At 48.6% G+C, this 22101-nt stretch overlaps 1 protein-coding gene across 1 annotated transcript; it reads left to right on the top strand.

Annotated features, from left to right (window-relative positions):
• Nucleotides 1-3114: 3114 nt before the first annotated feature.
• LOC142839814 (uncharacterized) lies at nt 3115-21846 on the top strand. Its single transcript, XM_075956178.1, has 8 exons — nt 3115-3205; nt 4779-4962; nt 6399-6653; nt 6872-6995; nt 9459-9685; nt 10234-10304; nt 10515-10619; nt 21396-21846. Exons 3-8 carry the CDS (start codon nt 6432-6434, stop codon nt 21844-21846), a joined length of 1200 nt encoding a protein of 399 aa, XP_075812293.1. The 5' UTR covers nt 3115-3205; nt 4779-4962; nt 6399-6431.
• Nucleotides 21847-22101: the final 255 nt, after the last annotated feature.

A 22101-nucleotide genomic window follows, 5' to 3' on the forward strand; every position in this document is an offset into this window, starting at 1 on the left:
CCTCTAACTCACAGAGATCCGCCTGCCTCTGCCTCCCTGAGCGCTGGGATTAAAGGCGTGTGCCACCACTGCCTGGCTAACTGTCTTTATTAAAGTGTGTGGGTGAGACAAAAGCTGTCAATTGAATCCTAAAGGGAGGGGGTTATGTCTTGGGCCATTACTCCCCTGCCCCTGTGAGACCCTTGTCTTCCCACTGACAAACTTTTGTTTTGAGACAGGGTCTTTCCATGTGACTCTGGGTGGTCTGAAACTCACTAGACCAGGCTGGTTCAGAACTCAGAGATCCACCTGCCTCCGTCTCCTGGGTGCTGGAATTAAAGGTGTGTGCCACCATCCAGTCAAACTTTTAAATGTTATCTTTTAATTGTGTATGTGTGTGTATAAATGTGCACATGAGTGTAGTGCCCTCAGGTCAGAAGAGGGTGTTGGATCTCCTGGAGCTGGGGCTACAGATGGGTGTGAGCCATCTAGTATGGGTGCTGGGAACCTCATTCAGGCTCAGTTTTAACAGCTAAGCCATCTCTCCAGACCTAAAACTCTGGAACTCCATCGAGAAGTCTGCGTTCCTCTCCATCTCTTGAGATCAAGAGGATTTGGACGGAAGGAGATGATTGGGAAAGGATTCCAGTAAATGCTGGGCAGAGCTGTGAGACTGAGCGAGGGGGAGAGAAAGGTGCATTGTGGGGCCTTGGTCCACTCTAGTACTCAGTCTCATTGGGAAGTCTTGCTAACGGTCTATCACTGAGAGAAAGGAAGCCAGGCCATGCACCTGCCAAAGTATTCGCTCATTGACTGGGGCTGCCAACTGGGTGCGAACAGTTGCTCAAGTAGCACTTCTTACTTTGTGTATTGGAGAAGGGCTCCACCAGCCAGAAAACCCCACATAGTACCACAGGTGAGCCACGATGGTGGTGGAACATTCCAGCATTGCTACACCCTGTACATGTGAGGGGGTGCTCTTCCTGTCCACCTAGGCACAGAGAGAGGCACTGGAATGCTGATTAGGGGAGGAACTCAAGTGCACAGCAGGTAGGGATCCCTGGTAACTAATATGCTTCTGGCTTCTGGAGCAGAAGAGTTGCTTCCATGCAGAATGCAGAACATGACCAAACCTAAAAGCAGCAGCAGCAGCTGCAAAACACTTCATTTTGAAATTTATATATTTATTTTTTCTCGAGGCAGGGTTCCTCTGTAGCTTTGGAGCTTGCTCTGAAACTAGCTCTTGTAGACCAGGCTGGCCTTGAACTCCTGAGTGCTGGGATTAAAGGCACGCGCCACCACCATCGGGCTATTTTCATTTTTACAGTATGTGTGGGTGTTTTGTCTGCAGAAACCAGAAGAGGGCATCAGAACCCCTAGAACTGGAGTTATAGATGGTTGTGAGACAGCTTGTAGGTGCTGGGAATGGAACCTGGGTCCTTTGGGAGAGCAGTCAACCCTCCTAACCACTGAGCCATCTCTCCAGAGACAGTAGCTCAGGCTGGTCAGGCTGGTCTTGGTCTTGAACTTCTGATTCTCTTCTCCACTCTCTAAATGCTGGGATTTCTGGGTGTTTTGTTTTACATCAGTATGGAGAGGCACAGAGACCCAGGAGGATTACCATTAGCCCAAGGCTAGCCTTGAGAGCTCAGTGCATTCTCAGCCAGCCCCAATGGTACAGGGTAGACCTTGTCTCCAAAACCAACAGCATTTTTCCCCCAAAGAAGATAAGACACTGTAGGTACCACTGAGATTATGGCTCAGCAGTTAGGAGCATTGGCTGCTCTTACACAGGACCTGGACTCCATTTCCAACATCCACATGGTAGTTTACAATCATCTATAATTCCAAGTTTCAGAGGATTGAATACCTTCTTCTGGCCTCCCTGGACACCAGGCATGCAAGTAGCACACAGACATGCAGGCAGAACACCCACACATAAATTTAAAATAAACTGGGTAACATACGTTCCTGAAGATTGGAAGCCAACTCGGTTTCTAAAAAAAAACATTTTCAAGCCAGGCGATGGTGGCGCACTCCTTTAATCCCAGCACTCGGGAGGCAGAGGCAGGCGGATCTCTGGGAGTTCGAGGCCAGCCTGGTCTACAAGAGCTAGTTCCAGGACAGGCTCCAAAGCCACAGAGAAACCCTGTCTCGAAAAAAAAAAAATTTCTCAGGGTGCTGGAGAGATGGCTCAGCGGTTAAGAACACTGGCTGCTCTTCCAGAGGTCCTGAGTTCAATTCCCAGCACCCACATGGTGGCTCATGACCATCTACAATGGGATCTGATGCCCTCTTCTGACACGCAGGTGTACATGCGAAGTACTCATACATAAAATTAAATAAAGTTTGAAAAAAAAATTTCTCTCTGCCATTGAACTGGAGTAAAACATGAGAAGGCACAGATGCCAGTTGCAAAAGCACTTTTTCCCCATCCTCAACACACACCTGAGTAGAGCTCTCCCGGCTCTGTGTGCTAAGTGATGTGTAAACTTTGCCACTTAGCAGCTCAGAAAGGTCTTTCAATGATCTAACCACAAAGGGGTTTCCAATCCCAACCACATCAGATCATTTCCTTCCTTTACATAAGCCAGGGCCTCTCCAGCCCAGCTGGGGGTTTCCTCATGGTGCCCTCTGAAAAGTTGGATAGAAAGAGGGAAGGCCACAGTCTTCGGGTGACTGTCCCATCCTAAAAGAATTTGAGGGCCCATTCAACCGCTGGCGTGGCCAGTGGTTCAGACACTTTCCTTGGATTTTAGCACCCTCCTTTATTTGGTGAGCTGTGTGGCGAACATGGACGCGCCCTCACGAGTATCACGATTCTTACAGAGAAGCAAGCTGGGAAAAGGCGGGTACAGCTCCTTTCCATAAGTTATGAATGAGAAAGTGTTTGTAGAACTCATTGTTAAAACGGCAGAGCAAAAAACTTGGGCGCCTGGCCAATCGGAACCCGGAGGCTATTTTGAAATCTTTCCAGCAGCAGCCAATAGGTGTGCAGGAGGCGAAGCTTGGTGTTGGCTCAAGCCAATGAGGCTGGCGCTGTGCCTGGCTTGAGCCCTGGGGCTCGGCCCTTGGGACTGTCAGAAGGTTAAAGATGGAGCCCACCGGCGAGAGGGTGCCACGAGGTGCGGGGTCGTCCTAGTAGGACAGGGTCGGCGACAACCAGGATCTCCTTCCACTAACCTTCGCTTTGTCCCCACCATGAGAACGAGGGGTGTCTGTCCATGTGAGTAGCTGGTCTGAGGTGGGCGGTGCGGTGAGGGTAGGGAGGGCCCTCCCGGCAGGAACTCCAGATGGCATGAAGCCCTCATTCTGCTCCTCCCGGCGGAAGAATCTGTTAGGATGGAATGCAGAACTCATACTGGGGGAACAGATCAACAACCAGGTCTGTAACTCCAAGGGCCTCACCTTCTAGGAGTGAGCCAACCCCTCTTATTCTAGAAGGAGCTCCAGGCTGAAACAGGGCACGAGGTAGTCCCACTGTGCTCCTCTTGGGGCTGAGCGCAGGTTCTCCTCCTTTGTATGTGAGCCCCCTCGGGTGCTTGCCCTTAAGTTCTCTCCTGGGGGTGTATTTCACCCGAATCAGAACCATGTTGGGGAAAGTTTGGCTGCTCTGAAGTTCCTAAGACCCGGAGGACTGGATCCCGGCTGGAATCCCTTCTGTGCTCCAAGAGGTCCCACCCACCTATGGTGGTCGAACTTCCAGCCTTGTTCACAATGAGGGTGATGGATCGCCTGCTGGCTGCAGGTGCTCTGACGAGGTTGCACTACTGTGCTCTGAGAAGCAGTGCAATGATATTGTCAAAGCATCTGGGACCAGCCTTGTAGAACACCTCTTCACCTACAACCCTGCCTGCCCCCCCTTCCCAGGCCGGGCCCCTCAGGCCTGCATGCCTTTCTTTCTCCCTGCTCGTTTTACTCTGTTCTCCATGGAAACTTGAGATTCTAGCCAGGCCTGTGTCTCTGGGGTCAGAGGGCACCTTTGACCCAGGCAGAGGCCCCGCCCAGGTAGGCCCGCCTTCTAGGTCTAAGATCCCACCCCACCCCCACCGGAGAGGCCCACGGGCTTGCTGGACACTCTTTCCCTGTTGCACTACTGTGGACCTCTGGGGAGCAGTGCAATGACGAAAGGGCGTTTGTCGGGCTCTGCCTGCCACCCACGCTACTCTCTCACTCCCCAGCTGAGAAGCCTGAGGGACCCAAAGAGGGAGTGCTTGGATTCCTGGGGCAGGGTTGGATGAGACTCCCTAGCTGAGAGAATAAGGCGGATTCTGGGGAGCATACTCCAAGGCTAGAACCAGTACAAAGATGAGATCCCAGATTTGAAAAGGCTCTGGTTTCAAGCTCTTGGCTCCCCAGGTTAAGATTAGGGAGTCCATGCTAGGTGTGGTGGCTCATGTCTGGAGGCCGAGGCAAGAAGATTGCTTCAGATTTGAGGCTAGCCTGGTCTATGATGTAATGCTGTCTCAAGAACAAATAAATAAATAAATAAAAATTCTGGGCTCCAGGAGCTTGAGGAGAAACAGATGTTCACCTCCTTGTATTGAAATGGCTTCTGTGCCTTACTCAGCTTTGGCTACACCAGGAAGAACAGCACTCAGCCTTCCTGAATTCCTGAAGATAACAAGGTGAAGAGAGACTATTCTGAGTGGTGTTTGGGAGGAGGCACGAGAAGGTGCACACCAGGGCCATTATGTTGGGTCTCGGGGCTTATCAGGATGCCTGGGATGGATGAATAGACTTGGTCATAGGAAGCCTGCGGAGGACGCCTGCTCACCATGCTGCTTGCTCTTTTACAGGAGGGTATATCCTGAACAGGACCGACAGGTGTCCAGTATGTCTGCTCTCCAGGCAGGGCTGGAGCCAAACTTTTAAGGAAGCCTTTCCCGGAATTTGCTTACAGGGTTACTTTTACCAACAAGACCCAGTGAAAAGCTGGGTGTGGAGGCCCATGCCTTTGAACTCAGCATTGGGAAAACATGGGTAGGTGGATCTTTGTGAATTTGAAGACAAGACTGTCTACATCTCTAATTTCAGGACAGCCAGAGTTACATGGTGAGCTTCTGTTTCAATGCCCCCGCCCCCAAAAATAAATCCAGTGAGAGTTGGTCAGGCCCATCTCCTTGAAAGGAGGCCCAGACTTTGAGACTGGCTTTGGGGAACAGCCTTCACCCTGGCTTGACAATCGTACTCTAGCTGTCCAAGTCCTGGCACCCGTAGGGAAACTGCTCTGATGCATATATGGGTCTCAGGCCTGATGGAGGGCTTTGATCATGAAGAAGTAGCTGGCATCCATCCTCCCTAGTAGCCATGGTAGATGCACGCCAGCAGCTTTTCGTGCAAGCACGAAAGCATCCTTGCTGAGATGCCCACGAGTCCTTACTTGTACATATCTCGGGTGTGGGCCTGGTGCTTAAGGGAGGGCTGGACCTCGGAGGTTTTAGGTTGGCTGTCAAGAGGCAGGTGAAGAAAACTTTCAGAAATATAGTTCAGGGGCCAGGAGGACAGAACAGGAGGGCATCAAGACAGGGCAAAGTGGTCTTGAATGGGGCATTGCTGTCATACACCTTTAATCCCATAATTCGGGAGGCAGAGACACGCAGAGGCCGAGATCAGTCTGGTCTACAATGGTTTCCCCGTATAACCAGAACTACACAAAAACACAAACAACAAAAAAAGAAGTGGTCGTGCCGGGCGGTGGTGGCGCACGCCTTTAATCCCAGCACTCGGGAGGCAAAGGCAGGCGGATCTCTGTGAGTTCGAGACCAGCCTGGTCTACAAGAGCTAGTTCCAGGACAGGCTCCAAAACCACAGAGAAACCCTGTCTCAAAAAACAAAAACAAAACAAAACAACAACAACAAAAAAAAGAAGTGGTCGTGAAGGAGCGATCCGGACATGATCCGGAGGGGAACGTGTGTAAAAGCTGCAGGGTAGGACAGGAAACTGAGAGGGTGCAAAAGCCAATGTTAAAGCGCTTTGAGGGCAGAAGGAAGTCTTTTTGGATATTGCCTCGGTGAACTGGAAGCCAGATTCAATTGCCAGGGCAGACTGGTATGGCAGGGTCGGGCGGGAACAAAAAACTGGGAGAGGACCACGGCTCAGAAGGAGATTAAAATCCCCAAGGTACCTCCTGGGTGGTCAGGAGGCTTGGGGAGGGAGAGCACACCAGTGCGCAGGCCTGGGGAGGTGGGCATTGTCACGTGTACTGGCGCTGGCCCCGCCCCCTGATTCTAGGGCGGACTGGGAAGGGGACGGGTAGTCTGGGGAACTGGAGCCTGCACTGCGGCTGTAGGGAGAGTGGGTACATCCTGTAGTCACCGCCCCGTGGGCTCTTGTCACCTTTTGGGACCTTGGTTCTAGCCCTTGGGAGGGTCCCTTTGCCCCAGGAGCTCTGCCCGGACTGCTGCTCCGCCCTCAGACAGCACCAGCCTACCACCAGTAGTCCCTCTCGATGGAAGTCCTGGACGAGTATGACAACGAATTCCCCCAGAGTGTGACCTTCTGCCAACTCATCTCCGAGGAGGACTTCGAGAGGCAAGCTGCTACCTACACGGAGCGCTCGCTGCGCCGCCTCTTCCGCTCCTTGGACCGCAATCCAGCGCTGGCGGAGAGGGTCGTTCGCAAGGGCAAGCAGACTGAGATGGAACAGCGTGGACTCCTCTCCGGCCTCTGGGTGCGGAAGGCCCCCACCTTCACCTGCAATTTCTTAGGGAGGATCTTTGAGGGTGGGGTTTTGGCTTAGGAATGGATGGGGAGGACACCTAGCGGGATGTGTGGGAGGCTTGGGGCAGCCAGAAGGGTCTTTTTTGAAGCCAAGGATGCCAAGCCTGGGGATAAAGCAGGCAAGCGACTCTCTTCTGGCTTTCCGCCTTTCCGCAATCGCTATTGCAGGCGAAGTTTGTCTATGCTGTCCAGGGGGAACTGAACCAGTGCAACAGCATGGGTGCCCTGGAGATGCATCAGCGCCTGGAGCAGCTCAAGTGGCGCATCCACCGTGTACACCTGTATTCCCGGGGTGAGCTCTTGGTAATCAGAGCCCAGGGCCGCTGTTCCCATTTCAGTTACCATCAACATTGCAGTATATGTGAAGCTCAGGTTGGTGACATCAGTAGTGCCCACCTCTCCTCTCCAGGTTGCACTTACCCCTCTCGGATCATATTTAGTGAAGAGCAGGAAGGAGGACCGGGAACAGAAAGGGAGAAAAACCACCACACCTGGCTCTAAAACAAAGTATTATTGTTGTATGTGTCTATATACACATGAGTGTGTGTGTGTAAGGCACACACATAGAGGTCAGAGGTTAACTTGCAGGAGTCAGTTCTTGCACTGTAGGATCTGGAGATCCAATTCAGGTTGTTAGGCTTACATAGCAAGTACTCTTGCCCAGTGAACCATCTTGCTGGTCCCTTTCTCTTTCTTTTCTTTTAAATTTATTATTTTTTAGACAGGGTCTCACTCTGCAGCTCTGACTAGCTCTGGAACTAACTCATTGTGTAGACCAGCCCTGCCTGGAACTAAACACGGGCACCAGCACATCTGGCTCTCTGCTCTCGTTCTCCACCTTTGTATTTGGACAGGAGGTCTCTCGCGGAACCTGAAGCTCATTGATTTGGGTAGGCTGACTGGCCAGCGAGCTTCAGGCTTCTGTCTCTATCTACCCCCAGAGTGCTGGGATTACAGCTGTGTGCTGCTCTACCCTGCCCTGTGTTTTCTGTAGACGGTGGGAATCTGAACTCAGATCTTTCTTTCTTATTTTTTTTTCATCTTTTTTGAGACAGGCTTTCATTTGTAGCCTTGGCTGTCCTGGAGCTCACTCTGTAGACCAGGTTGGCCTTGAACTCAGAGATCTGCCTACCTCTGCCTCCTGAGTGCTGGGATTAAAAGTATGCACCATCAGGCTTTGAACTCAGATCTTATGCTTCTGATGTAGGTACGTTACCAGCTGAGTCAGTTCCTTAGCCCCCTTTATTATTTCTCTATTAACATTTATTTTAAAAATTTAATTATTTTTAATGCATTACTTATGTGTGTGCGTGCGCACATGCACGCACGCATGTGTGTATGCATGTATCCCATGTACTTGTACAGATATCTGTAGAAGCCAGAAGGGGGCATTGGATTCCCTGCCGCTGGAGTTTCTGGTTGTTGTGAGCCACCTGACATGGGTGCTGGGATCTGAACGCAGGTCTTCTGCAAGGGCAATAAGTGCTCTTAACCACTGGGCCATCTCTTCAGCCTTTCTGTTAACGTTTATTTACTGTGTGTGTGCACGCACGCACTTTCCATGGTGTATATGTGGGTGGCTGAGGACATCTTGCAAGGATTTAATTCTCTCTACCACAACTCAGGTTATCAGGCTTGGTGGCAAGCACCTTTCCTTGCTGAGCCAGCTTGTTGGGCCTCACATATCCCTGGCTGACCTTAAACTTGATATGTAGCTGAGATTAACTTTGAACTCCTGATCCCCCTGCCTCTATCTCCTGTTTTTTGGGATTACAGGCATACACCACCATATCCAGCTAATGAACCCTTCTGACTGGCTGTATGAGGTGTGCTTTAACACTCAGATGCATTCCCAAGGCTCATTCAGTGCTTTCCATAGGCCTGAGTAGAGCAGGGTTTGGCTCAGGGTCCTTCCAGTTATTCCACCCTGTCAAGACCTCACTATGTGTTTCCTTTTCCATCCCCACATGCCTGTGAGGCCTGGTGTAGGCTGAGGGCTCACTGTCTGTGGCCTGGGCATCCTTGCTGCTGTTGGTGAACTCACAAGCCTTGCCTGGGAGGCAGCAGGTTACCCTACAGGGCCTGGTTCATTCTAACATTCCCGTCGAAATTGTACCCGTAGTCAGGTGGTGGTGGTGCAGGCCTTTAATCCCAGCATTCAGGAGGTAGAGGCAGGCAGATCTCTGTGAGTTCGAAGCCAGCCTAGTTCTAAGACAGGCTCCAAAACTACAGAGAAATCCTGTCTCTAAACCTCCCCCCCCGAAAAAAAACCAAAAAACAAAATTGTGCCTTTAAAGTTAGACATCTTGGCATGAATTCTGTCTAGATACAGTTATCTGCCTAAATGTAGTCAGATAGGGCGTCTGACTCTGTAATAGACGTAAGTAGGACAGATGTATGGCTCTGTTAGAATGTTTGCCTAGCACACGTGAAGTCACAAGCTTAATCCCAAGAACCATGTAAACTGTTTGTGTTTAATATAATCCCAGCAACCTGGAGGTCGGAGATAGGAATATCACAAGTTTAGGGTGATTATCAGCTGCTGTTATAGGCCAGCCTAGGGTATGTTAGACCTTGTCGAATGGGGGGGGGGGGAGCCCTGCTGGTACCGGTCAGTGCTGGCTCTGAGTTTTTTCCAGGATTTTCTAAAAGCCCGAAAAGGCTTTCCTTTGCTGGAGAGATATATGACCCTTGTGTTACTGTGTTTGGGTCCTACTGCCCAGGGGGTCAGTACTCACTACACCATTTGATGCAGGTGCCAAGAAGAGGAGGAGGAGGAGGCTGAAACCAAAGAGAGCAGCAGATCCTGTCATCTTCCGAGACCGGTCAACCTCCCCGTGCCTGCCACCAGCTCCATTACCACCACCATTGCCGCTGCCACCGCTACCTGTCACCACTATGGCCTCTGTAGTGGCTGCATCACCTCCTGTCTATACTATGCCCAGGGTCTTTGGCCCCTTTCCTCCACTGTCTGGCAAGCCGGTCAGTGAGAACATGCTTTACTTCAGTGCTAGGAGGGTGGCTTCTCCTGGCTTGCCCACAGCAGTGGTCCTCAGATCTCTGCAGAAGGGGGTTTCTCTCAGACAGGCTTTGGGTATGCACTATCAGCAGGTCAAACAGATAAGAGGGGGCGTCCCTCGCTGAGGGCCACTACAGAGGTGAGTGGCACAAAGTTCCACCTCCTGTCCTCCGTGAGCCATGTACTCGGGATGCCCCTGAGAATAGGAGGAAAACCATAGGCTTGACTCACATCTGATCCCCATCCCTGTCTCTCGGGGTGTTATCCCTCCTCTGCCCTCATCTGCATCTTTGGGCTGCTGTTTATCCCATGTCTCAGTTCAGATCCCCCTTCTCCAGCAGCCCTCTTCTTCCCCGGTAACCCTTGCTTTGGGGGTGGGGCTTCCTCAGTTCCCCACCACCGTCTTCTCTGCATCCCTGGGATCAGTTCTTGCTTCCTGTGTAAGGACTGCTTTTCTGCGTGGAAAAGTGCAGTTTCCACTCTGCCCTGAGATTTTCTTTGTTTCTTGTAGATGGAGAAACTGGATATTTCAAGTTCTGAAGTGAAATTAAACTGGAACAGTCTTTCGTCAACTTCTAAGAGGTGGAAAAGCCTTTTGGGGGGGGACATCTTGAGTGCCAGACTTGATGGTTATTTTGTCTCAACCTTTTAATTCTCACCATTTTGGGTGGTGATTGTGCTTATTTCGGGAGTGTGGGCTGTGATGGGCCCCTTGGACCTGTGTTACAGAGAAGCATGCTGATGCGGTGGGTGGGCCCAATGCCAACACCCCATTTCTTTCCTATCTTGCAGCCACATGGTCGACCTGACCCCCTTGGTCCTCAACCCTGGAGGCTTCCATTTCTCCTATTTGGCAGGAAACAATGCACACAAGCTGCATTGCCCTGGCTTCCCCTGGTGAGTGTTTGCATTGCACTTTTCCATCCGGACCCCTGGGCTCTGTTCTGGTGCCAGGAACACTGCTTCTCACAGACCCTGTGACCCGGACCCCTGTGCTCTGTTCCAGTGCTGGGGTCCTGCCTCTCACAGACCCTGTGACCCGGACCCCCAGGCTCTGTTCCAGTGCTGGGGTCCTGCCTCTCACAGACCCTGTGACCCGAACCCCCAGGCTCTGTTCCAGTGCTGGGGTCCTGCCTCTCACAGACCCTGTGACCCGGACCCCCAGGCTCTGTTCCAGTGCTGGGGTCCTGCCTCTCACAGACCCTGTGACCTGGACCCCTGTGCTCCGTTCCAGTGCCGGCGTCCTGCCTCTCACAGGCACTGTGATAATGTGCTCAAGGGCAGAAGTTCCTGATATTCCTTACACTCCCAGAACCTCACACATAATCAGTGTTTGCAATGGTAGATGATATCAGTGATTGGCCAAACCCAGGCCCAGTTGAAAGGAAGCATCTAAGGTGTTGTCTTGGAATCATATTGCAAAGCAGGGTTCACCAAATGTGGATTGTTAAAAGTCACTTATAGAGCTAGAGCTGTAACTTGTAATCACAGTGCTTGGGAAGTGGAGGCAGGAGGATCAAAAATTCAAGGTCATCTCTGCCTTTGTGGTCAGTGTAAGGCCAGTCTCTGCTGCATGAGACCCTAACTCCTGACAGCCACTGGGGTGTGTGTGTGTGTGTGTGTGTGTGTCTGCATACATGCATGCATTGTATGTGTGTATTGCTTTTGGTCTGTGCACTAGTGTATGGAGGCCAGAAGTGAATATGGGAGGGTCTCCCTCCGCCACTTTCTACTTTTACTATTATTATTATTATTGATGCAGGGTTTGTCACGGAATCTGGAACTTAATAGTCTGACAAGACTGGCTAGTCAGTGAGCTCCAGGCATCTGCCTGTCACTGTTCCCAGCTCTAGTACTGCAGGAGTGCAGTGCCGTGCCTGGGCTTTTATGTGGGTGCTGAAGCTATGAAGTCAGGTCTTCATACCGCTGGGGCAGGCTCAGGGCCATCTGTCTAGTCTAAATTACCCAGCTTTTTTTTTTTAATTTTTTTTTTTTTTTATTTTCGAGACAGGGTTTCTCTGTCGCTTTTGGTTCCTGTCCTGGAACTAGCTCTTCTAGACCAGGCTGGCCTCGAACTCACAGAGATCCACCTACCTCTGCCTCCCGAGTGCTGGGATTAAAGGCGTGCGCCACCACTGCCCGGCATCACCCAGCTTTTTACTGTCTTCATAGTCTTGCCTTTCTCTCTCTCTCTCTCTCTCTCTCTCTCTCTCTCTCTCTCTCTCTCTCTCCCTCTCTCTCTCTTTGAGATGGGATTTTACTGTGTAGCCCTGGCTGTCCTGGAATTTGCTCTGTAGAACAGAGACTCGCCTGCCTCTGCCTCCTGAGTGCTGGGATTAAAGTTGTGCGCCACCACCCAGCATTACAGTTTTGCCCTTTTGAAGCTGCTATGTCTGTCATCTGTGTGAATGTACATACATGTGTATGTATGCACACACTTGTGCATGCACACAGAGGCCAGAAAAGGATGGAGGGTGTCCGTCCCTATCAATCCCTGCTTGTTCCTTTGAGGCACGGTCTCTCCCTGAATCTGAGGCTCCTGTTTTAGCTAAGTGGAAAGGTAGCAAGTCCCAGCAGTCTTGACTGTCCTCCCCCACAACCTTGGGGCTTGTTGGCATTCTAACTGAGTCCATGTTTTTAGTTTTGTAAGACTGGCAAACCATCTATCAGAGTAAAAGGGACCACTTTCCTTACATCCCCAGAAGTAATAAATGAGTTCAGGTTATTTTTCCTATATTTTTGCATATTTATTTTGTGTGTTGGGGGGGTACATGTATGTGGAGGTCAAAGGCCAACTTGCAAGGAGGCAATTTTCCTTTTACCTGGGGATTGTATTTCTGACTGGGTGGAGGCCTCCAGTCAGCACCGAGGATTTGCAAACACAGCCGCGACAGCTTAGGAAAAAGTCCTATCTATCTGAGGGTTATGCTTTTTCTGTCTGAGGGGTAAATAAGGAAACATGCTTTCTGATGGTAACCTAGGAAAAAAAGGAACAAGTACACGCTCTCTTGATCATAACCTTCTCTTTTAAATAACTTTTCTTTTTTTCTTTTTTGGATTTTGAGATAGAACTAGCTCTTTTTTTTTTTTTTTGGTTTTTTGAGACAGGGTTTCTCTGTGGCTTTGGAGTCTGTCCTGGAACTAGCTCTTGTAGACCAGGCTGGCCTTGAACTCACAGAGATCTGCTGGTCTCTGCCTCCTGAGTGCTGGGATTAAAGGCATGCGCCACCACCTGGCTTAGTTTAGTTTTCTGCTGTTGTGATAAACACTGTGACCAAGGCAACTTCTCAAAGGAAAGGTTTATTTGGGACTCATGACTCCAGAGGGAAGGAGTCCATCACCATTCCGACAGGGAGGATGGCAGCAGATTGGCAGGCATGGCGTGGGAGCAGCAGTTGAGAGCTCGGATCCTCATCGCTCTGGGGATGGTGGAACCCACCCCTGTGACAAACAGTTCCAACAGCGGGGGATCCTCTGGGCTCATCCGTACTATCACAATTGCCTCAGCGGATAAAGGCACTTAACTGCCCAGCCTGGGGGACCCCTGTGAAAGGAGATCATAGTGGAAGGAGAGCCTGACTCCGTGAGCTGTCCTCTGATCACCACACACATGCCTGGCACGCTTGCACACACTAAGATTCTTTAGAGACTCTGCGAATGGTCGGTGTTAAAATACGCCATCAGCTTCCCTCCTGTAGAGCCTCTAACAAAACTAGGCTGCTTCCAGCCCCCCCCCCCCCCCCCGCCGTGACATGAAGGTTGGAAAGCACCAGAATCTGTCACGGTGTGTAGCCAGGTGAACTTTGAGGGGTTTGTGCCCTGAGACCTTCTGTCCATGTGAGACTGTCTAACCTGTCAGCAGGCTCAGTGTTCCTTCCGTGTGTGCTGTGTCTTCATGTGTGTTCTGTCTGAGGCAGGACTAAACGTGCTTTTTTTACAGAGGAGCAGAAAATCGTGAGCATGGTAAAGGCACAAGCAGAGTCAGAAAATGAAGCAAATGTGACTTTTAAAAGTGATAAAAGTCAAGGCTTGTTCTGGAGAGGGAATTCAATTATATGGATTTATTTGTTTTTGGAGATGGCAGCTTCACTATGTAGCTCTGGCTGGCCTGATACTTGCGATGTAGACCAGGCTGTCCCAGAACTCATAGAGGTCGGCCTGCCTCTGCCTCCCAAGTGCTTGGGATTAAAAGTATGTGTTTCCATACTTGGGTATTCAGTGGACTTTTATCATCTTAGACGATGATAAGGATGGTGGTAGCATATGTGTTACCTGTCCACAGAAAGTGAAGCAAGGGGAGAGAGAAAGGGAAGAAGGAAAGGAAGTGGGGGGAGGGACAGAAGCACGTTATGGCAATTCTATAAATCATTTCTTCACCAAGGGAGAACATATTTGCAGATCATTGGTACAGTATTTATTTATAAATGGCCAGGGGAAAAAATTGGTCAGCATCGTCTGTCATTAGAAAATATTTTTAAAACTACAATGAAGTTACCCATTCCATCAGCTTAGGAGCTGCAGTTAAGCAAAAATGACATGTTAAGGTCAAAGCTGGTTGGGATAGTCAGTCAGAGCTTACGTACTGTCTAGACTGATCTCACTTGAATTCATCATCTTCCGTCTCAACCTCCTTAATAGCGGCGTGAGAGGTGAGCTCCACTGGGCTTTGCTCGCATGGTTGATCTGTCAATTTCTTGGAACTGAGATACCTGGACTAGGAAAACATGCATCTGTGTTTGTCTGGGACAGGGTTTCTATAGGGGACTGGTACTTGAGGTACTTGAGGAGTGACTGTTGGAAAGAAGAGAAACTGGAAGATAAGGTCTACATGGAGGCAGAGGGTCTCGGGGACACATCCCTGTGCCTAGCTCTCGTTAGCTTCCTGGATGAAGTGAACAGATTTTTCTCCAATTTCCTTGTGCTATAATGTTTCTGCTTTGCCCTGAGTCTAAAAGTCATGAAATTAACATATTATGAGCTAAAGCCTCTAAAATTATTAGTCAAAATAAGCTTCCCCCTTTTATTTTGAGATAGGGTCTCATTAGGTAGCCCTGGCTCGCCTGGAATTCACAGAGATCTGCCTGCCTCCGCCTCCCAAGTGCTAAGATTAAGGGCAAATTTTCCCCTTTGAATAATTTCTCTCAGGTTTTTGTCATGGTACAAAAAGCCTAACATGGGTGGCAATGTAAAATAGTAGATCCACTTGTGAGAATCGGCTTGGCAGTTCCTCGGATGTTAAGCATTTCCATAGCTCGTTAATTCCACTTGTGCGTCCTCAGAAGGCCTGAGGACAGGGACTGAATCAGGACTTCCATGGCTGTGTCCTCACGTCATCATTCACAACATACACCCCTGAGTCTGAGATGAGTCAACAAAACGTTCTGTACTCATTCCATAGAGGATTATCAACCATACTACAATCCCTGGACACACTGCGGAAGTCCATGGAGTGAAGGATCAGATACAGGAGGGAAAATACTAAGCTGGCAGTGGTGGCACACTCCTTTAATCCCAGCACTTGGGAGGCAGAGGCAGGAGGATCTCTGTGAGTTCAAGGCCAGCTTGATCTACAAGGACAGTCAGAGATATACAGAAAAACCCATCTGCCGGGCGGTGGTGGCGCACGCCTTTAATCCCAGCACTCGGGAGGCAGAGGCAGGTGGATCTCCGTGAGTTCGAGACCAGCCTGGTCTACAAGAGCTAGTTCCAGGACGGGCTCCAAAACCACAGAGAAACCCTGTCTCGAAAAAACCAAAAAAAAAAAAAAAAACAGAAAAACCCATCTCAGGGTTGGAGAGATGGCTCAGTGGTTAAGAGTATTGCCTGCTCTTCCAAAGGTCCTGAGTTCAATTCCCAGCAACCACATGGTGGCTCACAACCATCTGTAGTGAGGTCTGGTGCCCTCTTCTGGCCTGCAGACATAACACACAGACAGACTATTGTATACATATTAAATAAATAAATAAATAAATATATATATATATATAAAGAAAAACCCATTTCACAAACCCAAAGGAGAGAAAAAGAAAAAAGAAAATACTATATGACTAGACATATCTTGACTGGGTTAATTCAGAAGTAGTAGTTTGGAAGGGGCTTGGAGAGGGAGGTAAGAAGTTACTACTTATGGGTAGATATAGAGTTTCTGCTTTGAGTGACATTCTAGAAAGAGTTGCAGTGCTTCTGTATGTGATACCTCTCAACTGTATGATGAAAATGGTTCAAAGTGTTCTGGTGGTGTGTACTCAGTGGTAGAGCGTTTGCCAGGCATGCATGGATCCCATCATTCTAAAAGAGATTCGGGGACTTGGAAGACAGACATAAAAGCACATAGTGGCACACATCTGTAATCTCAGTGCTGGGGTGGAGGTAGGAAGATCCAGGCAGACGGCTGCCCATGTATAGTTGAACCAGAGAGCTCCAGGTTCAGTGAAGAGACCCTGTTGGTGATTGAAAAGACAGTAGACAGCTGGGCAGTGGTGGTTCACGCTTTTAATCCCTGCACCCAGGAGACAGAGGCAGGCATTCGAGGTCAGCCTGATCTATAGAGCAAGTTCCAGGACAGGCTCCAAGGCTACACAGAAAAACCCTATCTCAAAAAACCAAAAAAGGAAAAAAGAAAGAGCTTACCAGTTCACATCTGTAATTCCAGCACTGGGAGGCTGAGGCAGGTAGATTGCTGTGAGTTCAAAACTAGCCTAAGCTAAAGCTAGCCTGAGCTAAAGCTAGCCTGAGCTACAGAGGGGGACTTAGTTTCAAAAATAAATCAAATTGAAGCCATGTGCGGTGCCACACAGCTTTAGTCCCAGCAGTCAGGAAGCAGACACGGCCAGATCTCCGTGAGTGCGGAGGCAGCCTAGTCTACATAGTTCCAGGACAGCCAGGGCTACATAGATAGAACCTGTCTAAAAAAACCAAAAACCAACAAGAAAGTAGGTAAAACTTGGAGCGTTCCTTAGTTGCCGCTTCCAGCACTACCCTACTTCCCATCCTTATGAATCACTTACTCTGGCCTCAGAATGTGGCCTTTTGTGTCTGTCTGACTTATGGCCATGTTTTCAAAGTCTATGTGTCCTGCCTGCAATGCTTCTCTCCTGTTTCCTGGTTTAGTAATAGTCCTTTGTATTATTATTATTTTTGTGTGCATGTTGTATGTGTGTGCATGTGGAGGGTAGAGGTGGCAGTCGGATTTCTTGATCACGATTCACATTTTCCTTTTAAATGATTTTTATTTTGTGAATATAAGTGTTGGCCTGCATGTGAGTCTGTGCACCATGTGTGTGCCTGGTGTCCCAGGAAGTCAGAAGAGGATGTTGGAGCCCAGGAATTAGTTATAGATGGTTGTAAGCCACCATGCAGGTGCTGGAAACCGAACCCTGGCCCTCTGTGAGGGCATTGAGCCATCTCTCTAGACCTTTCATTTGTTTTTAAGATAAGGTCTCTCACCGAATCTGGGCCTTGCTTGACTGGTTGTGAACCTGGGAAGTGTCACATGTACGCTGCTGTGCCCAGCCCTTGGGTGCTGGGGATAAGAACTCCAGTCCCCATGCTTGCACAGCAAGCATTTTACCGACTGAAAAACTCCCCAGCTCCTGCTTGTGTATTCGTGTATCAGCTATAAGGATCTGAGTTCAGACTTTTGACTACTAGGAATAACGACATGATGAAAGATTTGGGAAAAGTTTTAGCGAGGTCACAGTTTTTGCTTTTCTTGAGTAGACATCTAGATCATATGGTAAATTTAATGTATATATAACATATTATGTATATTATAGACATATGTATATGTACACATGTCTATACATTTTTTACAGTGTTGGTGATGGAGCCCAGGACCTCATACATGCTCAGCAAGTTCTCTACCATTGACCTACATCCAGGATCCTACTGTTTTGAGAAACTGCCAGACTATACAAGTAGCCTCATACAGTCTCACTAGTGATACACCGAGGGTTCATTTTTACCATAAGCTAGGGACACTTATTACCATTCAGACATTCACATGTATTTATTTGTGTGTGTGTGTGTGTGTGTGCACCATAGTGTCACTGTGGCATGCATGTGAGAGTCAGGACAGCTTGCAAGGAGCTGGCTGTCTCCTTGCCATGGGTGAGCTTGGAATTAAACAGGTTTAGAAGAAAAGTGCTTTTCCCCGCTTGCTGACCCTGGCGATGCTTATTATCTAGCTCTTGTCATCTTGTTTTGTTTTATCAAGTCAGGGTTTCTTTGTGTAGCCCTGGCTGTCCTAGAACTCACTCTGTAGACCAGGCTGGTCTTGAACTCAGGATCCGCCTGCCTCTGCCTCCCAAGTGCTGGGATTAAAGGCGTTTGCCACCACTGCCCAGCTTTTTCCCTTTCTCCTTTCGTTCTCTTTCTTTTTTCTTTCTTCCTTTCCTATCTTTTGAGACAAGGCCTTGCCGTGCAGCCCGGGCTGGCCTGAAATTTGCTAGGTAGACCGGACTGGAACTCAAATTGTCATTCCTTCTGACCCTGCCTCCAAGTGCTGGGGCTGTCAGTCTGTGCCACCACACTTAGCATGGCTTTATTCATTGTTTTGTTTTGTTTTTGCTGTTTTCTTTGAGACAGGGTCGATTTTTCTCTGGTAGCCTGGAACTCAGGATGTAAATCGTGCTGGCCTTGAATTCAGAGACCTACCTCTTCCTCTCGGAGTGCTGGTGTCCAAGGGGTGTGGCACCACGCCCATCTTTTTCTAACTTTTGCACTGGGGATCAGGCTTAGGGTCTACTAGGCCAGTACTTGTTTTCCCACTTAGGTAAATTTATAGCCCTATTTAAATAAATAAAATGGGGGTGGGTGAGAGGGCCAAGTGAGGACAGTTGCTTGCCACCAAGCCTGAGGACCTGAGTTTGATTCCCATGGTGGAAGGAGAGACCTCCAAGCTGTCCTCCAGCCTCTCTAAGTGCAGTGTAGTACATGCAAATTACAAGAAATCCCTGCAATAAAATATAAAACAGATTTGGGATGGTGGTCACCCTGTGTTGCCCAGGTAATCTTGACCGTCTAGGCTTAAGCAGTCTCGCCATCTCAACCTCCTACGTAGCTGCCTCAGAAGCAGCATCTCTTTACCTTGCTGCCCCAGTGGGTGTGAGCAGATCTCATTGTGGTTCTGATTGACTTTTCGTGTTGACCAATGATGTTCAATCATTTCCCTGAACTTACAGCTGATTTGTATGCATTTGGGAAATGTGCAATTGGTTTCTTCGCCTAGTTCTAATTGTTTTTTAAAGTTTGTTGATTTGTATTTTATGTTCATTGATGTTTCACCTGCATGTATGTGTGAGGGTGTTGGATTACCTGGAACAGGAGTTACAAACAGCTGTGAGCTACCATGTAGGGCTGGGAATTGAACCTAGGCCCTCTGGAGTAGCAGCCAGTGCTCTTAACTGATGAGCCATCTCTCTAACCCCCCCTTTTAAAGATTTATTTATTTATTACATATATAGTGTTCTGTCTGCATGTATGCTTGCATGGCAAAAGAAGGCACCAGATTGTATTATAGATGGTTGTGAGCCACCATGTGGGTGCTGAGAATTGAACTCAGGACCTCTGGAAGGCAGCCAGTGCTCTTTTTTTAAAAAAAAAAAATAATTTATTTAACTTTATTTCTTATGCGTAGGTGTAAAGGTGCCAGATTCCCTGGGACTGGAGTTACAGACAGTTGTGAGCTGCCATATGGGTGCTGGGAATTGAACCCGGATCCCCTGAAAGAGGAGCCAGTGCTCTTAACCTCTGAACTGTCTCTCCAACCCTCTAGCCCTTGTTTGTCTAAGCATTAGGGTTCTTGGTGTTTTTCCCCATTGATTAAAAAATGATTTATTGATTTGTTTATTTATTTTGGTTTTTCGAGACAAGGTTTCTCTGTGTATCTTTGGCTGTCCTGGAACTTACTTTGTAGACTAGGCTGGCCTTGAACTTACAGAGATTCACCTGCCTCCTGCCTCCCAAGTATGGATGGTTGTGAGCTACCACATGGTTGCTGGGAATTGAATTCAGGTCCTCTGGAAGAGCAGCCAGTGCTCTTAAACTCTGAGGCAGAGGCAGGTGGATCTCTGTGAGTTCAAGGCCAACCTCATCTAGAGCTAGTTCCAGAACAGGCGCCAAAGCTACAGAGAAACCCTGTCTCGAAAAACAAACAAAAAGGAGGAAATGCGGCTGAGCATAGCGGCAGACACCTTTAACCCTAGCTCTGGGGCATCAGTGGCAGACAGATCTCTAAGTTTGAAGCCAGCCTGGGTTCTACATGGTGATTTTCGTTTTTTTTTTTTGTTTGTTTTTTTTTTGGTTTTTCGAGACAGGGTTTCTCTGTGGTTTTGGAGCCTGTCCTGGAACTAGCTCTTGTAGACCAGGCTGGTCTCGAACTCACAGAGATCCGCCTGCCTCTGCCTCCCGAGTGCTGGGATTAAAGGCGTGCACCACCACTGCCCGGCTACATGGTGATTTTCAAGTCAGCCAGGGTAACACAGTGAGACCTTGTCTTAAAAGCAAACCAAAACAGTAACCAAAATCCAAACCAAAACAAAAAGTACTACTACCACCACCACCAAAAAAAAAAAAAAAAAAAAAAACCACAGAGAGAAATATGAACCTAGGCATGATAATTCTTGTCTTAATTCCAGCAGTCTTGAGGGACAGGCAGAAATACTGCTAGAAGGTTGTCATCAGCCTGCTCGAGAATAAAAGTTCTAGGAATCCAGGCCAACCAAGGCTATGAGGGCTACTATAAATAAACTACATAAATAAATGTATATTTATATATAAGCAATATATTATAAAATATGCATTCATGTTATGGAATATTGTATGGCTATTCGAATTATGCAGAAACAGTTGTATGACTTTTCTGGGATGGTGTGTGAGCAAATTCCTGTTCCTCTCAGATAACGTGCTGAGGAAGATCGAAGAAATGATTCTACCCACATTTAGCTTGGTGAACTTGCATTTATGGTTGTTCCTTTAGGAGTAGAGCCACCCAAGTCAGTGGTGCCGTTGGAAAGCTCCCCCTGATGTGGTGAGGCCCCATGGAAGTGGTGCTGGGCTTTCTTCTCCAGCCTGAGAGTCTCTTCCCCTTAGCGATCTTCTACTGCTTGTATACCTTGCAACTTTTTTGTTAGTTTTCAGAATTCATTGAGTTTTATGATTTTTCTCTCCAGGAGGAAATGTTTCAATCTAGAGGAAATTGCTACAAACATGTATTCTATTCACAAAATGGTGCCCAAGTGGAAGTGTTAGGGAGCAGTGGATCTGATCAAAGGGGGTTGAAAGGATGAGCAGGCAGCCCCTGGGAGGCTGAGGCAGGAGGATTGCTGCAAGTTCAAGACCAGTCTTGGACACATAGTTTGAAGCTACCCAGTCCCCCAAAACAAAACAATATGGCCACTGGGACATGTTCACTCCTTTAAAGAGCTGCAGGACAGCCTGGTTTGCATCGTGAAGGACACCTTGTCCTTCACAGGATTTACCTGTGTTTCGGGTTTTCTACAATCACAAACAGTGCTTTAACGCACAACACTGAACAGAGTCCACGGGAGAGATTTCTAGAAGAAAAAACATCTTGGGAGACGCCTTGTCTCTGTGATGTTATTGCGTGTATATCTGGGAGCCCTCTGGGCTAGTTTCCTACTTCATGGGCATTATTGGCCATCTCCCATGCAGGACAGCAGCATCCTGTAGTGGGCCCTCCAGTACCGACGAGACTCCATCGCATGTTGTGAAAGCTTCCATCTTTACTCCGCCTGTCCTACTCAAGTTCCAGCCTGTGCCCAGACCTAAAGACAATTCAGAGACGTTCCAGCCTGTGCCCAGACCTAAAGACAATTCAGGGATGTTCCGGCCTGTGCCCAGACCTAAAGACGATTCAGGGACGTTCCAGCCTGTGCCCAGACCTAAAGAGGATTCAGAGATGTTCCAGCCTGTGCCCAGACCTAAAGACGATTCAGGGACGTTCCAGCCTGTGCCCAGACCTAAAGAGGATTCAGAGATGTTCCAGCCTGTGCCCAGACCTAAAGACAATTCAGAGACGTTCCAGCCTGTGCCCAGACCAAAAGAGGATTCAGAGAATGACCCTGGCAGTGCAGAGTCCATTCCTGCCAAGAAGAGCGAGTAACCTCTTCCCTACAGACCATGTCCCAGGAATGAATAAAATTCCTACAGAGGTGCATTATAGGTGGAGTGTCTCTGTGTCTTAGCAGCTGCTCCCAAATAACCATTCAGAGACTTATTATAAATCCTCGGCCAATAGCTCAGGCTGATTACTAGCTAACTCTTACATTTTAAATTAACCCATACATCTTATTTACCTTCTGCCATGGGCCTGTACATTCTTTCAACACAGCATGTTCATCTTGCTTCTCTCTGTGTC

Source organism: Microtus pennsylvanicus, chromosome 1 (genome assembly GCF_037038515.1).
Source record: "Microtus pennsylvanicus isolate mMicPen1 chromosome 1, mMicPen1.hap1, whole genome shotgun sequence".
Taxonomy (NCBI): domain Eukaryota; kingdom Metazoa; phylum Chordata; class Mammalia; order Rodentia; family Cricetidae; genus Microtus; species Microtus pennsylvanicus.

Coding starts and splice junctions, on each gene's coding strand:
- LOC142839814 (XM_075956178.1), top strand. CDS start 6,432: ATGGAAGTCCTGGACGAGTATGACAACGAATTCCCCCAGAGTGTGACC. Junction 6,996..9,458: donor TGTACACCTGTATTCCCGGG/GTGAGCTCTTGG, acceptor CATTTGATGCAG/GTGCCAAGAAGAGGAGGAGG. Junction 10,620..21,395: donor CATTGCCCTGGCTTCCCCTG/GTGAGTGTTTGC, acceptor TCTCCCATGCAG/GACAGCAGCATCCTGTAGTG.